This window comes from Dipodomys merriami, unplaced genomic scaffold, assembly GCF_024711535.1.
Source record: "Dipodomys merriami isolate MVZ:Mamm:240054 unplaced genomic scaffold, mDipMer1.0.p SCAF_19, whole genome shotgun sequence".
Taxonomy (NCBI): Eukaryota; Metazoa; Chordata; class Mammalia; order Rodentia; family Heteromyidae; genus Dipodomys; species Dipodomys merriami.
Window position 1 is genome coordinate 3,977,199 of NW_027203270.1, and position 23,483 is coordinate 4,000,681.

A 23,483-nucleotide genomic window follows, 5' to 3' on the forward strand; every position below is an offset into this window, starting at 1 on the left:
CAAGTGGTAGAGCACTAGCCTTGAGCTGAACAGCTGAAGGACAGTGCCCAGGCCCAGAGTTCAGGCCCCACGACCGGACCCAAAAAAAAAAAAAAGCAAAACCTTTTATTATCTTAGCCAGGGAATCTAGCTCAATGTTAAAGTGCTTGCCTAAAGATACTAGGTTTCAAATCCTGGCACCATATAACACACAAGATTCTTTTAGAACTAGGTAGGTAGCTGGGTGGCTCACACCTGTAATCCTAGCTATTCAGGAAGCTGAGATCTGAGGACTAGGGTTCAAAGCCAATGCTGGCAGGAAAGTCTGTGAGACTCTTATCTCCAATTAACCACCAAAAAACCAGAAGTAGTGCTGTGGTTCAAAATGGTAGAGCATTAGCCTTGAGCAAAAAGGGCTTAAGGACAGTGACCAGGCCCTGAGTTCAACCCTGTGACCACCACCAACAATAATAAAAGAACTAGCCAAGTGCTGGTTATAATTCTAGCTACTCAGGAAGCTGAGATCTGCAGACAGAGATCTGAAGTCAGCCTAGGCAGTAAAGTCTATGAGACTCCATCCCCAATTAATCAGCAAAATGCCAGACTGGAGGTATGGCTAAACATGGAAGAACACCAACTGTGAGCAAGCAAGGCAAATGAAAACTCAAAGTCCTGGATTCAAGCCTTGATACCAGCATATGTGCATGTGCACACACACATGCACACATACACCCTCCCACAACAACAACAAAAAAATCACCACTTAGCTAATTAATTTAAAAAGTCCACATATGGTTAATGATTAAAATCTTAAAAGTGCTGGTCAAGAACAATGTTCATATATCATTCATATCTTCTCTATTTGATTTAGAATGGAGAAAACTAAGCCTATAATCCACAGCTAACCTTTGGCCACTCATAAAAGCTTACACTTTGAGATGGGCAACAGAGGTACATGCCTATAATCCTAGCTACTTAGAAGAGTGGGATCTGAGGATTGTAGTTTGAAGACAGCCCAGACAGGAAAGTCTGTGAGACTTACCTCCAATTAGAAAGCCAGACAGTGAGCTCAAGCCATGAGTTCAAGCCCCAGCACTGGCACAAAAAATTTAATTACATTTTGAAATTTTACAAGATCAACAGTATTGTTCAAAAAGGACAGTGTGTCCAAGAATCTTACCTGGAAGTAGTTGCAGTGTGCATAGGAAGAGGCAGTGGGAGTAACACAACTACTTAAAGCATCCATGTGGGTAGAAGGAGAGCAGCACTGTAGCACAGCTGGAACAAAGTCAAACAGATACGCTATCAACTAAAAGAAACCTCTACATCAGTCAAGGCATTGCCATTTCCAATCTGGAACTCCAAACCATTTCTTTCGTAAGTCTAAAAAAAATTACTTAGCTCAGTTAGGTTCTATTATTTGTTAAAAATAATATGCTCATATTATGTACTTTATAATAATTTGTTTTTAGTCAGTTATGGGGCTTGAACTCTGGGCCTGGGCACTGTCCCTGAGCTCTTTTGCTCAAATCTAGTGCTCTACCACTTTGAGCCACAGCACCACTTCTGGTTTTCTGATGGTTAATTGAAGATAAGATTCTCATAGACTTTCCTGCCCAGGCTGGCTCTGAAATGCAATCTTCAGGTCTCAGCCTCCTGAGTAGCTAGGATTACAGGCGTGAGCCATCAGTGCCTGGTAATATAGAATTTTAAAGCAGTCGTATCAACTTTTATAAGTGATTTCTTTGGCACCTAAATATCTTGTTACCTTTCTAACTAAACATTTCCTTATTGAAGTAATTTAATTTTATTGAAAATAGCTTATTATACTTAGAATTTCTACACAATTGTTTCAAGCACTTTTAGCAATAACGAACGCTTGGAGGAAGGGGACTGCATAAAGATTAAAACAAGGAGCAAATATTCTGCAAATGTTTCTACCACTAAACAATGCATCTTGTAGAAATACATGTAAAAACTTTTAGCCATTTAGACAAGTGGTTAAGAATGCGGATCCTTGAGCCAGATTTCCTAGCTTTGAACCCCAGCTTCACAATCTAATCATGGTTAATTTTTTTTGGTCTTGTTTCAGCATTTTAATAAAATAAGGATAATAACAGGACCTACTTAATATGGCTGTGGTGAGGAATGATCTAATACTCATAAAGCACATACAATAGTAATGAGAACTAGTAAACAATCAACAAATGTTAACTATTAATTTAACTAAAGAAATAATTTTTTTAGCATGCTGGAGATCAAGTCTAATTATGTTTTCCAAACTTTTTCTTTATGGGTAAGACACCATGAAAAGATTGAACTCTTTGTACTGGAATAGTTATACTTACAGATGAAGTCTTAATAGGCTGAGTCTCCTCTTTTCCAGAGAGAGACTCTCCAGTATGAATGAGAATCAGTTATAACATCACACCTTTGAATTAAACAGAGGATGGCAGTATTGAGTGCCTATCATGCCCGAGGCACAGTGGCAGATGCTTTACATATATTGCTTCAAAGAACAACCAGATGAGACATTAACACTACTTTATAAAATAACAACTCAGGGGCTGGGAAGTTGGCTGAGGGGTGGAGCACTCACTTGCATGCTTAAGGCCCTGGGTTCGATTCTTCAGCACCACATAAGCAGAAAAAAAAGCTGGAAGTGGTGCTGTGGCTCAAGTGGTAGAGCACTAGCCTTGAGCTGAAGAGCTGAGGGACAGTGCCCAGGCCCAGAGTTCAGGCTCCATGACTGGACCCAAAAATAAATAAATAAAATAAAATAAAATAACAACTCAAACTCAGAGGTATTAAGTAATTGGCCAAGAGTTACAAAGCTGGTAGGGACAGAGTCAGTAATGCTCTTTATCATTACCTCTGCCTGAAATATAAAATCTAATTTTACTGAAACTCTACTTGCTGAATATCTTCAAAGGAATCTTTATTGGAATGAGGTAACTTTTTTTTTTTTTTTTTTTTGTCAGTCATGGGGCTTGAACTCTGGGCCTGGGTGCTGTCCCTCAGCTCTTCAGCTCAAGGCTAATGCTCTACCACTTGAGCCACAGTACCACTTCCAGTTTTCTGGTGGTTTATTAAAGGTAAGTGTTTCACAGCTTTTCCTGCCTGGGCTGGTTTTGAACCATGATCCTCAAATCTCAGCCCCTGAAGTAGCTAGGATTACAAGTGTGAGCCACTGGCGCCCAGCTAACTCTATGTCCAGAGTTTATTAATGTCCTCAGTATGCTCATAAAATTGGTAAATAATCTCATACTTTAATATTTGAAAATAAACTAACCCAAGAATTGTAAAAATTAATTGAAATGCTTTTTTGCCATTATTATTGATTTTTTAATTTTTACCTTATTTTATTTTATTTTTTGCCAGTCCTGGGGCTTAAACTCAGCTTGGGCACTATTCCTGAGCTTCTTTTGCTCAAGCCCAGAATTCTATCACTTGAGCCACAGCACCACTTCTGGCTTTTTCTGTTTATGTGGTACTGAGGAATTACATCTAGGGTTTCATGAACTCAACTACTAAGCCACATTCCCAGCCCACCTACTGATTTTTTTTTATTTTAATTTTAATTTTTTGTCGGTCATGGGGCTTGAACTCTGGGTCTGAGTGCTGTCCCTTAGCTCTTCAGTTCAAGCCTAGTGCTCTACCAGTTGAGCTACAACATCACTTCTGGTTTTCTGGTGGTTTTATTGGAGAGAAGAGTTTCATGGACTTTCATGCCCGGGTTGGGCACCAGAGCCACCTTATCAATGCTGCCTTGTTATTTCAGGTAACTCTTAATATTCTGATAAGACTTGGGAGCCATGGCCCAGGAATCTGTTTTCGGATCCAATTTTGACTATTTTTCAGGCCCTAACAACATGAAGACTATTTCACAGTTGTTTCCCTATTATGTTTCCCTCAGATCTCAGCCTCCTGAGTAGCTAGAACTACTGATTTTTTAAATGTCAGATATTCATAAATGTGTATTAGAAGTAGACATTTTTGCATCATATCGTACAATTTAAGTCATGAAAGTTTGCACAAAGGAAGATTTGAAACAATGGGCAATTTGGAAATAAATGTAAGGGTAATAGTCTCTGAATGATACGGGTTTTTAGATATAATCCTAATGCTTAAAAAACCATATGAGAGGTTCGGAAGGTAGCTCAGTGGTAGAGTGCTTGCCTCCCATGCATGAGGCCCTGGGTTTGATTCCTCAGCACCACATAAATAGAAAAAGCCGAAGTGACGCTGTGGCTCAAGTGGTAGAGCGCTAGCCTTGAGCTGAAGAGCTGAGGGACAGCACCCAGGCCCAGAGTTCAAGCCCCACGACCAACAAAAACAAAACAAAACAAAAGCCATATGATACTAATATTGCTACCTAAAAGTCAAGGTATTATCGTTTCCAATATAGATTAAGGAAGTATTTTTCTACACTCTATCTTTTGGAAGTTATTCAAATATATAACTAAATGTTTTGGATTTAAATGAGATACCTTAGATTTACTAAGATAGTTGGAAGCATAAATATTCTGGGAAATAAGCTGAATCCAAAAAGCTAAACAATGAGCAATGTCTGCTGCACGTGCCAAAACTTTAAAAAACTAAACCCCTGTCCCTCAGAGTTTAAGGTAAACCTAGCCCTCTAGTGGCAGGGAAAGACTTAAGTCAACAGCCACAAGTTTAGACTTGGAACATGACTCAAGTGGCATAGTACCTGCCCGGCATGTCCAGGCTCTGGGTTGAAGCCCTAGTACTGGGGCAGGGGTGGGCAAGGGAGAGGAACTACAGATTTTCATTCCACTAATTACAAATAAATCAGAGAGTTACATTTATTCTTTCATATTTCAATGACTTGACACATTTTGAGTAGTTAAAATATTTTCCAGGGGCTGGGAAGGTGGCTCAGTGGTAGAGCGCTTGCCTTGCATGCCTGAGGCCCTGAGTTTGATTGGTCCTCAGCATCACATAAGCAAAAAGAAAAAAGCCGGAAGTGGTGCTGTGGCTCAAGTGGTAGAGTGCTAGTCTTGAGCTGAAGAGCTGAGAGATAGCGCCCAGGCCCAGAGTTCAGGCCCCACGACCAGACCCCCCCCCCAATTTCTTTTTTCCCAAAAGAATTCCTTGATGCTGGGTGCTGGGGCTCACACTTGTAACCCCAGATACTCAGGAGGCTGAGATATGGATCACTGTTTGAAGCCAGCCTGGGCAGAAAAGACCAGGAGACTCTTAATCTCTAATTAATAAGTAAAAAGTTGGAAGTGGAGCTGTAGCTCAAGTGGCAGAATGCTAGCCTTGAGCAGAAAAAGCTAAGCAAGAGTGAGAGATGCTGAGTTCAAGCCCCAGTACTGGCACAAAAACTAAATATTAAAAAATAATTTCTTGGAGAAGTAAAATATAATATATAACAGAGAATATGTTAATAGTTGCTAGTTGTAAGAGAATGGCAAAAAAAAAAAAAAAAACAGCAAATGTGCTCACAAGTGTCTGGGAACAAAACTAGATGAAGAAAAGAAGGACTTGAATAGAGTCCAATCCCAAGTAGCGTACAATCCCAAAGATTCCTCAGTAGTTATTTCCTTACCATTGTAGTTCTACTTCATAGAGTCAATAAAATAGAACAATGTAAGATACTAGTAATTGTACTGAATAGGAAAACCTAGAGGTAGAAATACAACCATGTGCTTATTAAAATAAAACTATTAATTATGAAAACACTAATATTTATAAAACAGAGTCTATCATTATGTCCTAAGACACCCTCATTGTATAAAGATCTTTTAGTATCCTCTTGAAGGCTATATTCACTAAGGCATTAAACTCCATATAGAACAAAAAAGTATAAATAATGAACAAGAATCCATTTCAGATATAAAAATGGACTGCATTTATAGCTTTTCTAATAAAAAAATCCAAAATTGGGGCTGGGAAGGTGGCTCAGTGGTAGAGTGCTTACCTTGCATGCCTGAGGCCCTGGGTTCGATTCCTCAGTACCACATAAAAAAAAAAAGCTGGAAGTGGCGCTGTGGCTCAAGGGGTAGAACGCTAGCCTTGAGCTGAAGAGCTGAGGGACAGTGCCCAGACCCAGAGTTCAGGCCCCACGACCGGACCCAAAAAAAAAAAAATCCAAAATTACTGAAAATTCTTTCACTATAAGTGATGCGAATAACTTCGAAGACTTTATTCCACAGAAATAATTCAAATATACAACTAAAATGTTTCTGATACGAATCTATTCTAGGTTACTACAGCATCAGTAGTAAGAAAATATCCAATTATATAAATGCTCTTAAGAAATAGTAAATAGCAAATTTAATTTCAGAGTAAGTTACTATAGCAACTAGAATTTCAGCATCTTATTTATGGTAAGATAAGAAAAGGTCTTCTAGGTATTACAGTTTATTATTGTGGTGGTTCAACTTAAGATTTTTTTGACTTTACAATGGTGCAAAAGTGATATGTAGTCATTAAAAAATCAGACTTCAGGGCTGGGAAGGTGGCTTGGTGGTAGGGTGCTTGTCTCCCATGCATAAGGCCCTGGGTTCGATTCCTCAATACCACATAAACAGAAAAAGTCAGAAGCGCTGTGGCTTAAGCGTTAGAGCGCTAGCCCTGAGCTGAAGAGCTGAGGGACAGCACCCAGGCCCAGAGTTCAAGCCCCACAAATGACAAAAACAAAACAAACAAAAAAACAAACTTCAAATTTTAATCTTTTCCTAAGCTACTGACATATGATACCTTCTCTTGAAATACTAGCTATCAGCCACAGCTTCTATTAACCACTGGATCATGAGGGTAAACAATCCATACAATATACTGTGTTATTCAGCTATTATCATAGTTGGTTGTGTTGGATTTTTTTTTTTTGGTCGACTTGAAGTCTAGGCCTAGGCACTGTCCCTCAGCTCTTCAGCTCAAGGCTAGCGCTCTACCACTTATGCCACACTGCCACTTCCATTTTTTGTTTGTTTGTTTTTTGTTTTGAGTGGCTTACTGGAGATAAGTCTCATGGACTTTCCTGCCCAGGCTGGCTCTGAATTGCGATCCTCAGATCTCAGCCTCCTGAGTAGCCAGAGTTACAAGTGTGAGCCACTGGCACCTGATTTGGATTTTTTAAAATTGTTTTAGGGTGTGTGTGTGTGTGTGTGTGTGTGTGTGTGTGTGTGTGTGTGTGTGTGTGTGTGTGTGTGTGTGTGTGTGTGTGTGTGTGTGTGTGTGTGTGTGTGTGTGTGTGTGTGTGTGTGTGTGTGTGTTCGTTCGTGTGTGTGTGTGTGTGTGTGTGTTCGTTCGTGTGTGTGTTCGTTCCTGAGCTTTTTTACTGTATCACCTTGAGGGGCTTACTGGAGATAAGTCTCATGGACTTTCCTGCCCAGGCTGGCTCTGAATTGCGATCCTCAGATCTCAGCCTCCTGAGTAGCCAGAGTTACAAGTGTGAGCCACTGGCACCTGATTTGGATTTTTTAAAATTGTTTTAGGTGTGTGTGTGTGTGTGTGTGTGTGTGTGTGTGTGTGTGTGTGTGTGTGTGTGTGTGTGTGTGTGTGTGTGTGTGTGTGTTCGTTCGTGTGTGTGTGTGTGTGTGTGTGTTCGTTCGTGTGTGTGTTCGTTCCTGAGCTTTTTTACTGTATCACCTTGAGGGTGTGTGTGTGTGTGTGTGTGTGTGTGTGTGTGTGTGTGTGTTCGTTCGTGTGTGTGTGTGTGTGTGTGTGTTCGTTCGTGTGTGTGTGTGTGTGTGTTCGTTCCTGAGCTTTTTTACTGTATCACCTTGAGCCACAGCACCACTTCTGATTTTCTGGTGGTTAGAGATAAAAGTCTCATCGTCTTTCCTGCCCAGGCTGGCTGAACTGCGATCCTCAGATCTCAGCCTCCTGAGTAGCTAGTTGCAGGTGTGAGCCACCAGCACTCGACTTTCAAATTTTATAAAATCTATTCATATACATTAAGTCATTTCATTCCTGACTCAGACTATTATGGTCACTTCATAGATCCACTGAAGGTCACAAGAGATGATTAACCACCAAGATGGGACTAGAACTAGTTCATTCCAGTCAATATATTATTTATTACGGTCCTATTATAACTAAGCACTATGCTGAGTGTGGGGAATGCAGAAATTAATCAGAGGCAGCATCCCTTGCCTTCCCCTCCCCCCCAACCCTCAGATCCCCAAACAAAGTCTCCTGCTATAGCAGTTGAAGTATATTTTTTCTGTTTGTATAGAATGAGACAATAACTCAGAGCAGTCCCTATGCCACAAGTAGCATACAAATATAGATTTTTCCATCAGTATCTATATACCCTAACTAGAGACAATTAACTGTGGGATAGACATGTACCAGAAGAGTCCCGTAAAAGAAAAAATAAACCTGTGGTTCATGTCTGTAATCCTAGCTACTCAGGAGACTGAGAGCTGAGGATTGCCATTCAAAGCCAGTCTGGGCAGAAAAGTCCATGAGACTCTTATCTCCAATTAACCACCAGAAAACCAGAAGTGGCACTGTGGTTCAAGTGGTAGAGCACTTGCCTTGAGCTGAAGAGCTCAGGGACAGCGCCTAAGCTCAGAGTTCAAGCCCCACAACACAAGGAAAGAAAGAAAGAAAGAAAGAAAGAAAGAAAGAAAGAAAGAAAGAAAGAAAGAAAGAAAGAAAGAAAGAAAGAAAGAAAGAGAGAGAGAGAGAGAGAAAGAAAGAAAGAAAGAAAGAAAGAAAGAAAGAAAAGGAAAGAAAGAAGAAAGAAGAAAGAAAGAAAGAGAGAAAGAAAGAGAGGGGGGGGGGAAGGGAGGGAGGGAGCAGGTGCCAGTGGCTCACACCTGTAATCCTAGCTACTCAGGAGGGTGAGATCTGATGATCATGGTTTGAAGCCAGCTCAGGGAAGGAAAGTCCCTGAGACTCTTATCTCCAATTAACCACCTCCCAAAAAAAGCCAGAGTGAAGCTGTGGCTCAAGTGGTAGAGCACTAGTCTTGAGCAAAAGAAGCTCAAAGACAGAGCTTGGGCCCTGAATTTAAGTTCCAGGACCAGCCAAAGGAAGGAAGGGTGGAAGGAAGGAAAGGAGAGGAGGAGGAGGAGGAGGAGGAGGAGGAGGAGGAGGAGGAGGAGGAGGAGGAGGAGGAGGAGGAGGAGGAGGAGGAGGAGGAGGGGGTAGGGGTGGAGGAGGGGGGTAGGAGGAGAGGAGGAGAGGAGGAGAAGCAAAGCAATGAAAGCAGTGCATGTATGGAGGGGGGTAACCTTAGTTGCTCATGCCTAGCTACTCAGGAGATGAAGGAATGAGGATAGTGATTCCAAATCAGCAGTTTATAAAACTCCTATCTTCAATTAACCACCAAAGAAGCTGAAAAGGGAGGTGTGGCTCAAGTGGTAGAACACTAGCCTTGAGCTGAAAAAGCTAAAGGATAACATCTAGTACCTGAGTTCAAGCCCTACACACACACACACACACACACACACGCGCGCACACACACACACACACACACGCGCGCACAAACACACACACACACACACACACACGATGAAAAAGCCCAAAGATCCCTTTATGAGAGGTAAATAAGATAGCAGAGCACAGTAGCCAAAGGATGCACTCTTTAATCAGATTGCCTAGGCATCCCAGCCAGCCACTTACCACTTACTAGCTGTGCCTTGGTCTCCCCCATCCATAAAAATGGTCTATAAGGGGCTGGGAATGTGGCTTAGTGGTACAGTGCTTGCCTAGCATGCATGAAGCTCTGGGTTTGATTCCTCAGTACCACATACACAAAAATGGCTGGAAGTGACGCTGTGGCTCAAGTGTTAGCCTTGAGCTCTTGGACAGTGCCCAGGCCCTGAGTTCAGGTCCCCAGGACTGGCCAAAAAAAAAAAAAAAAAAAAAAAGATCTATAAAATGAGAATAACTATACTACCTATCTGATAAGTTTATTGTAAGGATTAAAGGAATAAATATTTGAAAAGTCCTATTCTAAGTGCCTAGTCATAGTGGTTGCTATGTAATATTTTTAAATATGAGAATAAGGGACGCTATTCGCTTTGTTTTCCTTAAAATGTTACCTTTCTTAGCCAGTGGCTCACACCTGTAATCCTGGACACTCAGGAAGCTGAGATTTGAGGATTACAGTTGAAGCCAGCCAAGGCAGGAAAGTCCTTGACATTCTTGTCTCCAATAAACTACCAAAAAAAAAAAAAAAAAGGCAAAAATGGAGCTCTGGCTCCAGTGGTAGAGTGCTAGCCTTAAGCTAAAAAGCTCAGAGACGGTCCTGAGTTCAAGCCCCAGGACCAACACACACACACACACAGACACAGACACACAGACACACACAGACACACACACGAATTAAAAATTTATTTTTCCAGGTAGGGCCAACAGTCCACTCACAGCAGAAAGCAGCTACAGAAGACAGACCATCACTTCTTTGCACTCTGTTTAAATTTATTTATTTATTTATTTATTTTTGGGTCCGGTCGTGGGGCCTGAACTCTGGGTCTGGGCTGTCCCTCAGCTCTTCAGCTCAAGGCTAGTGCTATACCACTTGAGTCACAGCGCCACTTCTGGTTTTTTTTCTTTTTTTGCTTATGTGGTGCTGGGGAATCGAACCTAGGGCCTCATGCATGCAAGGCAAGTGCTCTGCCACTGAGCCACCTTCCCAGCCCTCTGTTTAAATTTATTTATTTATTTTTTTTTTTGGTCCAGTCATGGGGCCTGAACTCTGGGCCTGGGCGCTGTCCCTCAGCTCTTCAGCTCAAGGCTAGTGCTCTACCACTTGAGCCACAGCCCCACTTCCGGCTTTTTTCTTTCTGCTTATGTGGTGCTGAGGAATCGAACCCAGGGCCTCGAGCATGCAAGGCAAGCGCTCTACCACTGAGCCACCTTCCCAGCCCCCTCTGTTTAAATTTAAAAGGGATCAAAATCATTTAGGTAAAATGAGACAGGATAGATGAGGAGGTGTCAAAATTATATTATTTTATTACATATCAAAAAGGGCCAGACTCAGTTCAAACTAGGAAGTAAACTGAAAAATCAGATAAGCTCCCCACCTACCAAACTTCCTTTCAGTATAAAATTACAAGATTAGGAGATTTAGGAGCACTGTCTTAATAGGCCCTTTCCTTTGAAATGGTAAAAATCTGGGAACTCTTTCTTGATGGGTAGAGAGACAGAAGGAAAGAACTCAGGCCAGAAGTCTTGGAAGGGTACCCATGTTTTGGTGGGTCCTCACTCATATTACACTACCCAGAACCATTATTAGAGCTTAGGAGATGGCTAGACAGTATTTGCCCAGCTGGGAAAGGACAAAAGATACAGACAAGAGCCACTATCTTGAGTCTTTAACTCATATTTTCTGTGTGAGGAGCAGGAAAGATCTCTTTTTCTTCCTCACCCTCTCTTTCCCTCTCCTCTCCTCCTCCCTCATCCTTTCCCTTTGGTAGTGGAGCTTGAACTCAGGGACTTATGATCTTGGCTTTTTGCTCTACCACTTGAGCCATACCTCTACTTCTTTCTTTTCTATTTTCTCCCTAAGTTAGCCTTGTTATAATAAAATAAATCCTGGCTAAACAAAAAAGAAGAAGAAAGAAGAAAGAAAGGAAGCAGCCAAGTGCTGGTAGCTTATACCTGTAATCCTAGCTACTTAGAAGGCTGAGACCTGAGGGCTGCAGTTCAAAGCCAGCCCTGACAGAAAAGCCCATGAGACTTACCTCCCAATTAGCCAGTAAAAAGTCAAAAGTGGAGCTGTAACCCAGCAGCAGAGTGTCAGCCTTAAGCAAAAAAGCTTAGAAACAGCACCCAGCTCTCCTGAGTTTAAACTCCCTGACTGGAATAAGACAAAAAAAAAATCAGTAATTTATGAAATAATGGAAAAAATTTAAAGATTGTGGATAATATATTTGGGGTTTCATTTATTTTTAACACAACTTTATGTAGTTGAGTATCATTTTCTATTAACATTTCAACCAGACCTCAGGTAACATAGTTCATTCTGAATGGACTGAAAGATAAAGATAACTACTCCAAAATTAGTCTTTTGTTATGATTTATTTAGATGAGTTTGAGAATGATGGTTATCTTGCCTCTTACAGCAATATCCTATTTATATTCAAGAAAGTCCTTTGTAATGCTGTTCATAAATAGGTACTCATTAAATATTGGTTAAATTGCTCAACAGTGTGTTTTCTTCACTTTAATCTGAAAGAATAAAGCATGTCTATGATATATATGGCAGTTTCTTTTCCAAAGCAGATAAACCAGTTCAAGCTGGCTATCTATGGCTCATGTCTGTAATCCTAGTTACTCATGAGGCTGAGATCTGGAGGATAAAAGTTTGAAGCTAGCCAGGGCAGAAAGTCCATGAGACTTTGTCTCCAAAATAACCAGCAAAAACCCAGGGTTGAAGGCATAGCTCAAGTGGTAGAACACCAGCCAAATATGTTGTAAGGTTCTAAGCTCAAACCCCAGTATTACAAAAATAATAAATATATACATACCAATGTAATAAAGGGCTAAAGGTATGACTCAGCAGATTACCTGCCTAGCAAGCATGAGGGCCTGAGTACAAACCTCAGTACTGTCTGCCTACCATAAAAACAAACTAGTCAGGAAGTGGCGCTGTGGCTCAAGCGGTAGAGCACTCACCTTGAGCTGAAGAGCCCAGGGACAATGCCCAAGACCAGAGTTCAAGCCCCACGGACAAAAAAAAAAAAAAAGTCAATCCAATTATCCTTTTCAATAACTGACAAAATTGTTAGGTTTTTAAAAAGAGGTAGCAGAGTAAGAACAGCACCACGCACGTGGTATTCAGGTAAGGGGTAGGTTTATTCATCGTTCTGGCTGGCACCAGGCCACGTTGGCCCTCCACGCAGCTGGGAAAGACCTGAGAAAGAGCTGAGAAAGAGCTAGAAAAGAGAGGAGAGAGCTGGGAAAGAGCTGGGAAAGAGAAGAGAGGTGGAAAAGAGAAGAGAGCTAGGAAAGAGCGAGAGCTGGGAACGAGAAGAAAGAGCTGGGAAAGAGCTAGACAAGAGAGCTTCTGGGCCTGTGCGAGGCCTTATCTAGGGTATAGGCGGAGAAAGGTGTGGCCATATCAAATTCAGATGTGACCTCAGTGGATGCAGATGTGACCTCTTCCAGGTGTGCCAGTTGCCTAGGTAACGCAGGTACTGGGTGGAGACTTTGCTGTGAGGAGGGTGGAGTCTACTCGCCATCCAGGAGTGGACCTTACAAAAATAAGACTCAAATACTACAAGATTCTATTTTATATGTGCTATGTACTACAAAATCAACAGTATTACTTGTGTACTTTTTTTCTCTTTAGTGCTAGGACTGGAAACGAGTACCAAAAGTAGTACACACTGGCAAGTGCTTTACAAACTATAGCCCTAGCCTCTTTTTTTTTTTTTTTTTAACGCTGGTACTGATGCTTGAACTCAGGCCCTGTCCTCAGCTTTTTTTCACTCAAGGCTGGCACTCTACCACTTGAGCTGTATCTCTACTTCCTAGTTTTTCGATGGTTAACTGGAGATCAGAATCTCACAGACTTTCCTCGTGTGTGTGTGTGTGTGTAGACTTTCCTCGTGTGTGTGTGTGTGTGTGTGTGTGTGTGTGTGTGTGTGTGTGTGTGTGTGTGTGTGTGTGTGTGTGTGTGTGTGTGTGTGTGTCCGTCTGTCTGTCTGTCTGTCGGTCGTGGAGCTTGAACTCTGGGCCTGGGCACTGTCCCTCAGCTCTTCAGCTCAAGGCAAGCGCTCTACCACTTGAGCCACAGCAGCACTTCTGGTTTTTCTGGTTGTTTATTAGAGATAAGGGTCTCACAGACTTTTCTGCCCTGGCTGGCTTTGAACCATAATCCTCAGATCTCAGTCTCCTGAGTAGCTAGGATTACAGGCGTAAGCCACTGGCGCCTGGCTAGGCGGGCTTTGAACCGTGATCCTCAGCTCTCAGCCTCTTGAGCAGATGGACTACAGTCATGGCAACCAGCTAATTTCTAACGTGTATTCCTTTCACTTATTTTGTTTAATCAGCCCTGGAAGCGATGATCTAACAAAAATACCTCTTAAAGATTGCTTCTAAACCTATATAACTGAGAAAATGAATTCTCCCAGATTCTTAATTCACAGGGCTTTGTTCTCTCTAGTCTTCTCTGAAAGTTTTATCCCTTGTTTCTATCATCCTATTTCATCATTCAGGGAAAAGCTACACTGTTTCAGAAAAATAGAAAATAATTTGAATGAAAGACTATTATCTTGCAAAAGGCTATTTTAAAAAACACAATTTCTTCCCCAACAAGTAAAACAGATGATCACTAGCAGCAAGATCCCAATCAATGGCTGGCATCCACTAGCATGGCCTCAATACTCTTGGTTGAGCTCCAGGTCTCAGTTACCATTGTCAGTTTCTCCTGTCTGTTATTCCCTGATTCTTAGTTGGCTGGAATGAACAATGTAGAGCTCCACTATTCACCACGTTTTAGAAAAAAAGGTCAAAGAGAGCCAGACGCCAGTGGCTCACAACTATAATCCCAGTCACTCAGTAGGCCAAGATCTGAGGATAGGGGTTCAAAGCCAGTATGGGCAAGGAAAATCCATGAGACTCTCTCTCTCTCTCTCTCTCTCTCTCTCTCTCTCTCTCTCTCTCTCTTGCTCTCTCTCTCTCTCTTTTGGTCAGTCATGGGGCCTGAACTCTGGGCCTGGGTGCTGTCCCTGAGCTCTTCAGCTCAAGGTGAGTGCTCTACCACTTGAGCCACAGCACTACTTCTGGCCTTTTCTGCTTATGTGGTGCTGAGGAATCGAACCCAGGCCATCAGGCATGCACTCTACCACTGAGCCACCTTCCCAGCCCCTCCATGAGACTCTATCTCCAATTAACTACCAGAAAACTGGAAGTGGCACTGTGCCTCAAATGGTAGAGTGCTTGCTTTGAGATGAAGAGCTCAAGGATAGTGTCCAGGTCCAGGGTTCAAGCCCCACAACCAACAACAACAAAAAAAGTTCAGAGAGTGTGCTTTGCTATTTATCTTCTGAGATACCAAAATGATTTCATTATGAGGTAATAAAATTATAAGATTATATAAAAAATGTGCATTATATATATTTTTTTCAGTGATAGGTCTTACAATGATAGACAAGTACTTTACTAGTAAGCTATGTCCTCAACCCCTAAAAATAATATTTTAAAAAATAAATGGAGCCGGGCGCCAGTGGCTCATGCCTATAATTTTAGCTACTCAGGAGGCTGAGATCTGAGGATCGCAGTTCAAAGCCAACCTGGGCAGGAAAGTCTGTGAGACTCTTATCTCCAATAAACCACTAGAAAACCGGAAGTGGTGCCGTGGCTCAAGCAGTAGAGTGCTTGCCTTGAGCTGAAGAGCGCAGGGACAGCACCCAAGCCCACAGTTCAAGCCCCACATTGACAAAAATAAATAAATAAATAAATAAATAAATAAATAAATAGAAATAAGTACTACACAATGGCAGTTAAACCAAGGTTCCAAGGTACTAAAATCTTAATTTCAAAACTAGAATACATTTTGAGGATATAAAAGTTTCATTTCACTAAAAATATATATACCTTCATGTATCAAGAGGATTTTCAAATCTTGGAGAACACAAGAAAATTTTATGGATTGCTTAAATATGTCCTATATTTCTTAGGTACATATTCCTACTGTTTGTCTTTTCAGTACACAGAGATCAAAATGCAATTAAAAATAAAAGTGACATTATAAACTATCTTAATAGAAGCCACTGAACTTGAATTTCTCATACCTGTTGGATAGTAGGCTTGGGAGTACTGTGCTGAGGGTGTGTAGTTACCATACTTTTGGGAGGAGCTGACCATTGTTTGAGTACCTTGTTGAACATGCACAGATGTGGCATTAGGTTGCAACGTATAGGTAACCTCGGTTGGAAATCTCTGCAGTACAGGAAATGGAACCCCTTTATCTGAAAAACTAGGAGATGTCTCCACTTGTCCAGGGTGCATTCCAAGGGAGTTCTGCCATGTTCTAGGAGGAATCGGGGTCCGGTCTAAACCTTTCAGAGGGAAAGTGCTGTGGTTGTGGGATGAAGTTGATACGTAGGAATAAGGAGACAAACTATCTCGCCGGAATGACCGGTGAAATTGTCCTACGGCCACTGGTCCTGCATAAAAGAGAAAGAGCACATTTACTACCTTTACATTATACTATCAGACACACAAAACCACAGTAAACCAAAGGTCAAAAAATATCCTCCTGTTAAGCTATCAGCTATTTTGAACACAACAGAAATGTAGCTGTGGCACAAACAAGTTCAGAATACAGAATATAAGAACACACATACTTTGCTGAAAAAAGTCAAATTTTTGTTTGGTTTTCAATATATTATAAGAGATAAGATGCCCAAACTCTAAAATTAAATCAGAGATTGAATCAAATATTTAGTGTAAAAAACTGTTATATGTGATTCAGCCATTTTACTTTTTTTTTTTCTTTCTTGGTGCTGGGATTTGAACTCAGGGCCTGGGCACTGACCTGACCTAGAGCTTTTTTGCTCAAGGCTAGTACTCTCACTTTGAGCCACAGCTCCATTTCTGTTTTGGAGTGGACTTTACTGCTCCAGTTGGCTTTGAACTATGGATCCTCAGATCTCAGCCTCCTGAGTAGTTACGATTACAAGCATGAGCCACCAGCGCCCAATCCATCTTACCTTTTATCTCAATTGACTAACAGATTTTTCCAATATATGAGCTATTTTCTATAGGTTTTCTACTGATTTTTTTCCAAACCATTTAAAAATTTTAATAACAAGTAGGAAGCTGAGTGCTCATGCCTGTAATCATAGCTACTCAAAAGACTGAGATCTGAGGATTCAGGTTTGAAGTCGGCCTGGGCAGAAAAGCTCCTGAGACTATCTCTAATTAACCATCAGAAAAAGCTAGAAATGGAAGTGTGTGGCTCAAGTGGTAGAGTACAAGCCTTGAGTAGAAAAAAAATCTGAAGGATATCATCACCCAGGCCCTGAGTTCAAGCTCCAATATTAACACACAAGAAGACCCCAAAACAAACAAGCAAATAGGAAAATGGTATTCTACCATTCACAAAAAAGAAATGTGTAGAACAAATAATTAGAACATGAAACAAAAAGGAATGTAATGGCTTTTGTGCCAGTCCTGTGGCTTGAACTCAGAGCCTGGGTACTATCCCTGAACTTCTTTTGCTCAAGGCTAGCACTCTAAGACTTGAGCCATAGGGCCACTTCTGGCTTTTTTGTTTATGTGGTACAAAGGAATTGAACCCATGTCTTCATGCATGCTAGGTAAGCAATCTACCACTAAGCCACATTCCCAGCCCCCGTACTTACTTATTTTTAAAGCTAGGCATTTAGTGGCTCATGCCTATAATCCTAGCTACTCAGGATCTAGAGGATCGAGCTTTAAAGCCAGCCCAGGCAGAAAAGCGTCAGATTCAATCTCCAAAATTACCAGCAAAAACCCAGGCTAGTGGTATAACTCAAGTGGCAGGGTGCCAGGTGAGCAAGCAAGTTCAACAAGAATGAAACCCTGGCCTTTTCCCCCCTCCTCTTTAGAGCATTGCTAGTAGTATCCTTTCCCATATAAATGAGTTGGTTTGATCTGAATCATAGGACAACTGGTTTAAACCCAAAGATCCAGGCTCATCAAAGATTCCAATACAAATATTTGTTTTCCCTTATATATCAAGGTAAAAAGAAAAAACAGGAGACAAGAAGCATTAGTGTTGACTGAGAAAAGGAAGAACATATATGCTACAAAATGATTTACTTTACAGATTATGATTTTTAAACATAGAGGAAGTTATTCCTAAGGAGAGGTTTGTATATTAAATGTAATTCATGAACTCCTTTATTAACCTAAAAACACGGAAAACAAATCACGTTATCCAAGTGCTAAACAAAATGTTAAAAGATCTTTTATGTTTGGGGCTGGGAAGGTAGCTCAGTGGTAGAGTGCTTGCCTTGCATGCGTGAGGCCCTGGGTTCGATTCCTCAGCACCACATAAGCAGAAAAAGCCGGAAGTGGGCTGTGGCTCAAATGGTAGAGCACTAGCCTTGAACTGAAGAGCTGAGGGACAGTGCCCAGGCCCAGAGTTCAGGCCCCACGACTGGCAAAACAAACAAACAAAAAAAACTCATGTTCCTGTATTCCCAAATATTTAGATTATAAACCATTTAACCTATTACACATCTCACTATCTCTACAGTGTTTAGTTTCCTTAAGGAATAAAGTATTGATGCCAAGAATAAACAAACACATGCACACAACACAAATTCTGAAGCAGTAGAAATCAAGGACTCTATTTGAATGTGGAACAACAATGCCTAGTTCAAAAGACTGAATGTATGTAAATGACAAACCTCTTAAAATAACTTTTCCATTAAAGTACAAAAAAACAGATTACACCACACTATTTGACTAGCAATTTTATATGTACATACACTATTAACTTACTACTGACATGCTTTGTTTTCCTTAAAGAAATTGTTGCTTTTCATAGCCAGGTGCCACTGATAGCTCTTATCTGTAACCTTAGCTGACTAGTCAAGAGGCTGAGATTTGAGAACCAGGGTTCAAAGATAGCCAGGCAGGAAAGTCTATGAGATTCTTTTTTTTTTGAGTCCGGTCGTGGGGCCTGAACTCTGGGTCTGGGCGCTGTCCCTCAGCTCTTCAGCTCAAGGCTAGCGCTCTACCACTTGAGCCACAGCACCACTACCGGCTTTTTTCTTTTTGCTTATGTGGTGCTGAGGAATCGAACCCAGGGCCTCACGCATGCAAGGCAAGCGCTCTACCACTGAACCACCTTTCCAGCCCTCCATGAGATTCTTATCTCCAATTAACCACTAAAAAGTCAGAAATGGAACTGTGGCTCAAGTGGTAGATTGTTATCCTTGAGTAAAAAAAGCTTAGGGATAGTGCCCAGGCCCTGAGTTCAAGCCCCAGGACTTGCAAAAGGACAGGAAGGAAAGGAAAGGTTAAAGGAAAAGAAGAAATGGTTAATTTTCACAGTCTCCAAGTTCAACCTACAACCTGCCAAAAAGGAAAAAGAAAAAGGAAACTGAATTGTTACTTTTCACTGTTTCTGAGTTACCTAAATTTCTGAGTAAATAAAGCTCTTCTGTTAAGGATTAGCTTGTAAGGCTCTATTCTGAGCAATTTTACAGAGCTTCACCTTAAAATCTTCAGAACATCATTAAAATATTTGGCAAAGAATGATTCAAGAATTCTGGAAAAGCCAGGTGCCAGTGGCTCAGGCCTATAATCCTAGTTACTTAGGAGGCTGAGATCTGAGGATCACAGTTCAAAGCCAGCTCTGGCAGGAAAGTCCATGAGACTCATCTGCAATTAACCACCAGAAAACAGGAAGTGGCACTGTCGCTCAAGTGGTAGAGCACTCGCCTTGAGCTGAAGAACAAACAACGCCCAGGCCCAGAGTTCATAGTCCTATAACTGAGCAGAAAAAAAAAAGAAAGAATGAATTCTGAAAATGTTGGACAAGATGGATTTGTGCTTTTTAAACATTGTATTCTTTCTATGGACACTAATGAATTGCCAGGAAAGAATCTCAAAATTGCCTGTTGAAACTTGTGTCCAGGCAAAGAGATATTAACCACTTCCCAAATTTGCTACTTAGTTTAGAATATTTTAACAAATACTGTAAACTAAATTGCCCTAAAAGCAAAAGAATAAAAAGAAACAAAAAGGGGGAAAAGGGATTTTTCACATTTCTTTTCAAGTGACAGCTAAATAAAAAAACAAGATCCTAGCCCATTGCCAGTGGCCTGGAATCCTAGCTACTCAGGAGGCTGGGATCTGAGGATCATGGTTCAAAGCCAGCCCAGGCAGGAAAGCCCGTGATACTCTTATCTCCAATTAACCACCAGAAAACCAGAAGTGGCACTGTGGCTTAAGTGGTAAAGTGCTAGCCTTGAGCTCAAGAGCTCAGGGACAGAGCCCAGGCCCAGAGTTAAAGCCCCATGACAGACAAACAAACAAAAGAAAAGGAAAAGAACAAAAAAGAGCAAAAAAGGACTTTGAACATACATTAGGAGCAAAACAAAGCCATACCAGTATTTTGAATCTACAACAGAATTACATTCCTCCTGAGACAGAAACCCAATTGCGCAGGGAAGTAAGCCTATGGTATAGATAATCCACACCTAATATACTTCTGTACATATCAACAGGTAGAAATAGGAAATGCATGAAAATGACAATAGCCTAGGTATATATACATACACATATGGACTAACGTGTGTACTTACAAGAATGAATTTACAATTTTTCAACAAATAATCTTTAAAATGCTGAGCAACTCAACTATGAATAAATAAAATCAGATTCTAGATAGCTTCTATTTTAATTTAATTCTACTGAACTTGTAGTGATTTTTTTTTTTTTGCTGGTCATGGGGCCTGAACTCTGGGTCTGGGCGCTGTCCCTCAGCTCTTCAGCTCAAGGCTAGTGCTCTACCACTGGAGCCACAACGCCACTTCCAGCTTTTTCTGTTTATGTGGTGCTGAGGAATCAAACCCAGGGTCTCATGCTTGCAAGGCATGCACTCTACCGCTGAGCTACCTTCCCAGCCCCGTGATTTTTTTTTTTAAATGGTAGCAGTGAGGTTTAAACTTGGGGCCTTGTACTCTGGGCAGGCACTCTGCCACTGGGACTACAACCTCAGCCTCAATTGAACTAGACTACAACTGTGTTTAAGATAGGTAAAAGAAGATGATCATGGGCTGGGAAGGTGGCTCAGTGGTAGAGTGCTTGCCTTGCATGCATGAGGCCCTGAGTGCAATTCCCCAGCACCACATAAGCAGAAAAAGCCAAAAGTGGCACTGTAGCTCAAGTGATAGAGTGCTATCCTTGAGCTGAAGAGCTGAGGGACAGCGTTCAGGCCCCACAACTGGCAAAAAAAAAAAAAAAAAAAAAAGAAAGAAAGAAAGAAAGAAAGAAGATCAAAGAGAAAAGTGAGCAAGAGTTGGTTTCTACCTATGTTCCTTTGAAGTATTAACCCATTTTTTCTCCCTCTGCCCACTAGATAAACAACCTGAAAAAAAAAGTCTGTGATTTAAAAAAATTTAAAGACATGTCTGTGTAGAGTTTTTGTCAAATATGTATCATGGAATTGTCTCTACTGCTTTTCCTCAAGTAATTTCCCATCAAAATCAATAGTCATCACATGCAAGTAGCTTAATATTCCTTTAGAATTCCTTTAGAACATTCCTATACCACTGCTATTTCCCAACTTGTTTCTAGAACTCTAACCTAGTTCCTTATCTTCTAAACTCCAGAGACATAGAATTGTCTAAATTCCAATGGGCAAAGTACTGCCTGAGTACCCCACCTAGGTTAAATGGAGCATTGTGTTGTTTATGTATAATTATTTTCATAACGCAAAAATAGCTCAGACTTCTTTATGCTAAATTCATGCTAACATGCTGAAAATATTTTTTATTACTCTCCTAGTTGAAGGTGGAACAAGAATTGGAATTTTATTATATTCTGCTGCTTCCCTTGGTATACTGCTTCATATCACGAACTCTTTAAACAGAGAAGTGTTATATTGCCTTAGTCACTTTCCCAGAAGGAAGAAAAGCATTAAAAAAATCAAGACTATAAAATAGATCACCATCATCAAGGGTTTCTGAACTTCAGAAAATGCAGATAGCTTTTCTTTCAATGCTGAAAAGTTGAAGACAGAAAGACTGTTTGCTTTCAAAAATTCTTTTTCACAAAAAACTTGCTATAAAGAAAACCAGTTGGCCTTATAGTTGTCTGTAACACCTCAAGTCACCATCCAATGATGGTGAACAAAGGCAATGTTCAACCAATCTATTCTACTTAGGAACAGGATCTTGCAAATCATCTGTAATTATAGGTGCACCCTAACATCTACCTTTACGCATGTGACTTGGAACCTTACATTATTGTCCTGACACTTCTTTCCAAGATTTCTTACATGTATCAACAGGTGGAGAGTGGAATGTCTCTTCAAAGACTAACTTCCATTCCAAGTACCTTTTGCACGTTCCCTTGGTTTAATGTTTTAAATTTTGACTGTGACTCTGCTGCTTCCTGCCTTAACCAGTGCAGTGACTACTACTTCTGATTTCCTCCTAGAGCAATGGCGGACCTTCTGGGTCTCTTTGCAACCCAGTACTCCAACCCAGGAGCTCCTATTCTAGATGTTCACAGTGGAGGAGCTGGCTGTTGGGAATGAAAATGGTTCCAGACGTTTGGAAGTAGGTAAACGACTTGGGGTTTCAACTTTGGCGGGCCCTGGGGTGCTGGTGAGATTGAAAGGAGGTGATGGAACCTACAGTCCCAGGGAGCCTCCAAGGTGAGCATGTGGGGGCAATGCGCTGTGCAACGGCAGTTGTTCCATGTTGGGGGGGGGGGGTTGGAGGCATGCGCCCAGGTGGAGGGGCCAGGGCTCGAACTAGAGACTCACCGTGCGGCTCGGGCCGGGACCCTGCGGGTGGCAGCGGTGGGTCCTGGTGCTGCAGTGGGGAGGTGGAGGCCGAGGCGGAGGCCGAGGCGGAGGCAGACGTGATGAGGAGCCGCTGGAAGCGGTTGGGCGGGCGGCAGGGCACCTCCAGGCCGGCCGCCAGCTTGGCCTTGTTGGCACTGGTGAGCCGCTTGAGGTGCACGAGCAGCTGCGGCTGGTCGCGGCGGAAGTGCGGGCTGTGGAAATGGTGCAGCGGCCCGTCGCCCGCGGGGCCGCCGGCCCCGGGCCCCGCCGCGCCCGGCCCGCCCAGCACCACCTTGCGGAAGCCGTATAGGTTGAGTTGGCGGATGAAGCTGGTGAAGTTGGTGGTTTTGAAGAGCTCGGGTTCGGCCGCAGTGGCCCCCAGACCACCACCGCCAGCCCCGCCAGCGCCCCCGACGCTGGCCCCTCCGGCAGCGGCACCACCGCCGCCTCCGGCTCCCGGCCCCGGCGGGCTGAGCAGTTCGGCCTCAAAGAGCGGCTGGTCGATGAGCAGCCCCTCGCCGCGGCCGTCCCAGCGGATCGAGCGGTAGCGGGGGCTGTTCACCAGCCGCCACAGCTTGGCGGGGAAGTTGTTGGGGTTGATGGGAGTAGAGAGCAGCGCCTCCTCCATCGCCCCGCCCGGGCCTGGGCCTCGCCCCGCCGAGCCTGGCTCTCTCCCACCGTTCTCGATCCCCCGGGGCCTTCGCTTCGCTTCGCCCTGCCCCCTCCTGCCAGTGCCCGGCCTCCCAGGACCCGAAGACCGTTGGCGCACGAGTCTCGGGCTCTGCCCTCGGCGCAGCCAATGAGGCCTCGAGTTGCACCGCGCGGCCTGTGGGGCGCGAGCAGGACCCCATGCAGGGATGCGCGGACCTGCGCCCCCGCGGTGGGTCGGTCCGCCCGGACACGGTGGGCTCCGGCCCCCAAACCGCCCCCACGTGGACGGAGGAGCGCTGCCCGCCGGGGAATTCTAAGTCCTGCAAAGAGAGAAGCCCCGGTTCTCGGTTCTCCACGCCCGGAATACTAAGGGCGGAAGGATCAAGGGCTGCAGCCGAATGCA

At 42.6% G+C, this 23,483-nt stretch overlaps 1 protein-coding gene across 1 annotated transcript in view; it reads right to left on the minus strand.

The window, feature by feature from the left end:
* Window positions 1–23,179, minus strand: part of Hsf5 (heat shock transcription factor 5) — a 43,392-nt gene extending 20,213 nt beyond the window's left edge. The window contains exons 1-3 of the mRNA XM_070027004.1: window positions 22,409–23,179; window positions 15,708–16,082; window positions 1,160–1,257 (exon numbers count right to left, since the gene is read on the minus strand). Of these exons, the coding sequence (XP_069883105.1) occupies window positions 1,160–1,257; window positions 15,708–16,082; window positions 22,409–23,057 (1,122 nt within the window). The 5' untranslated portion in view covers window positions 23,058–23,179. The remainder of the gene's footprint in view (window positions 1–1,159; window positions 1,258–15,707; window positions 16,083–22,408) is intronic.
* Between the last annotated feature and the right edge of the window lie 304 nt (window positions 23,180–23,483).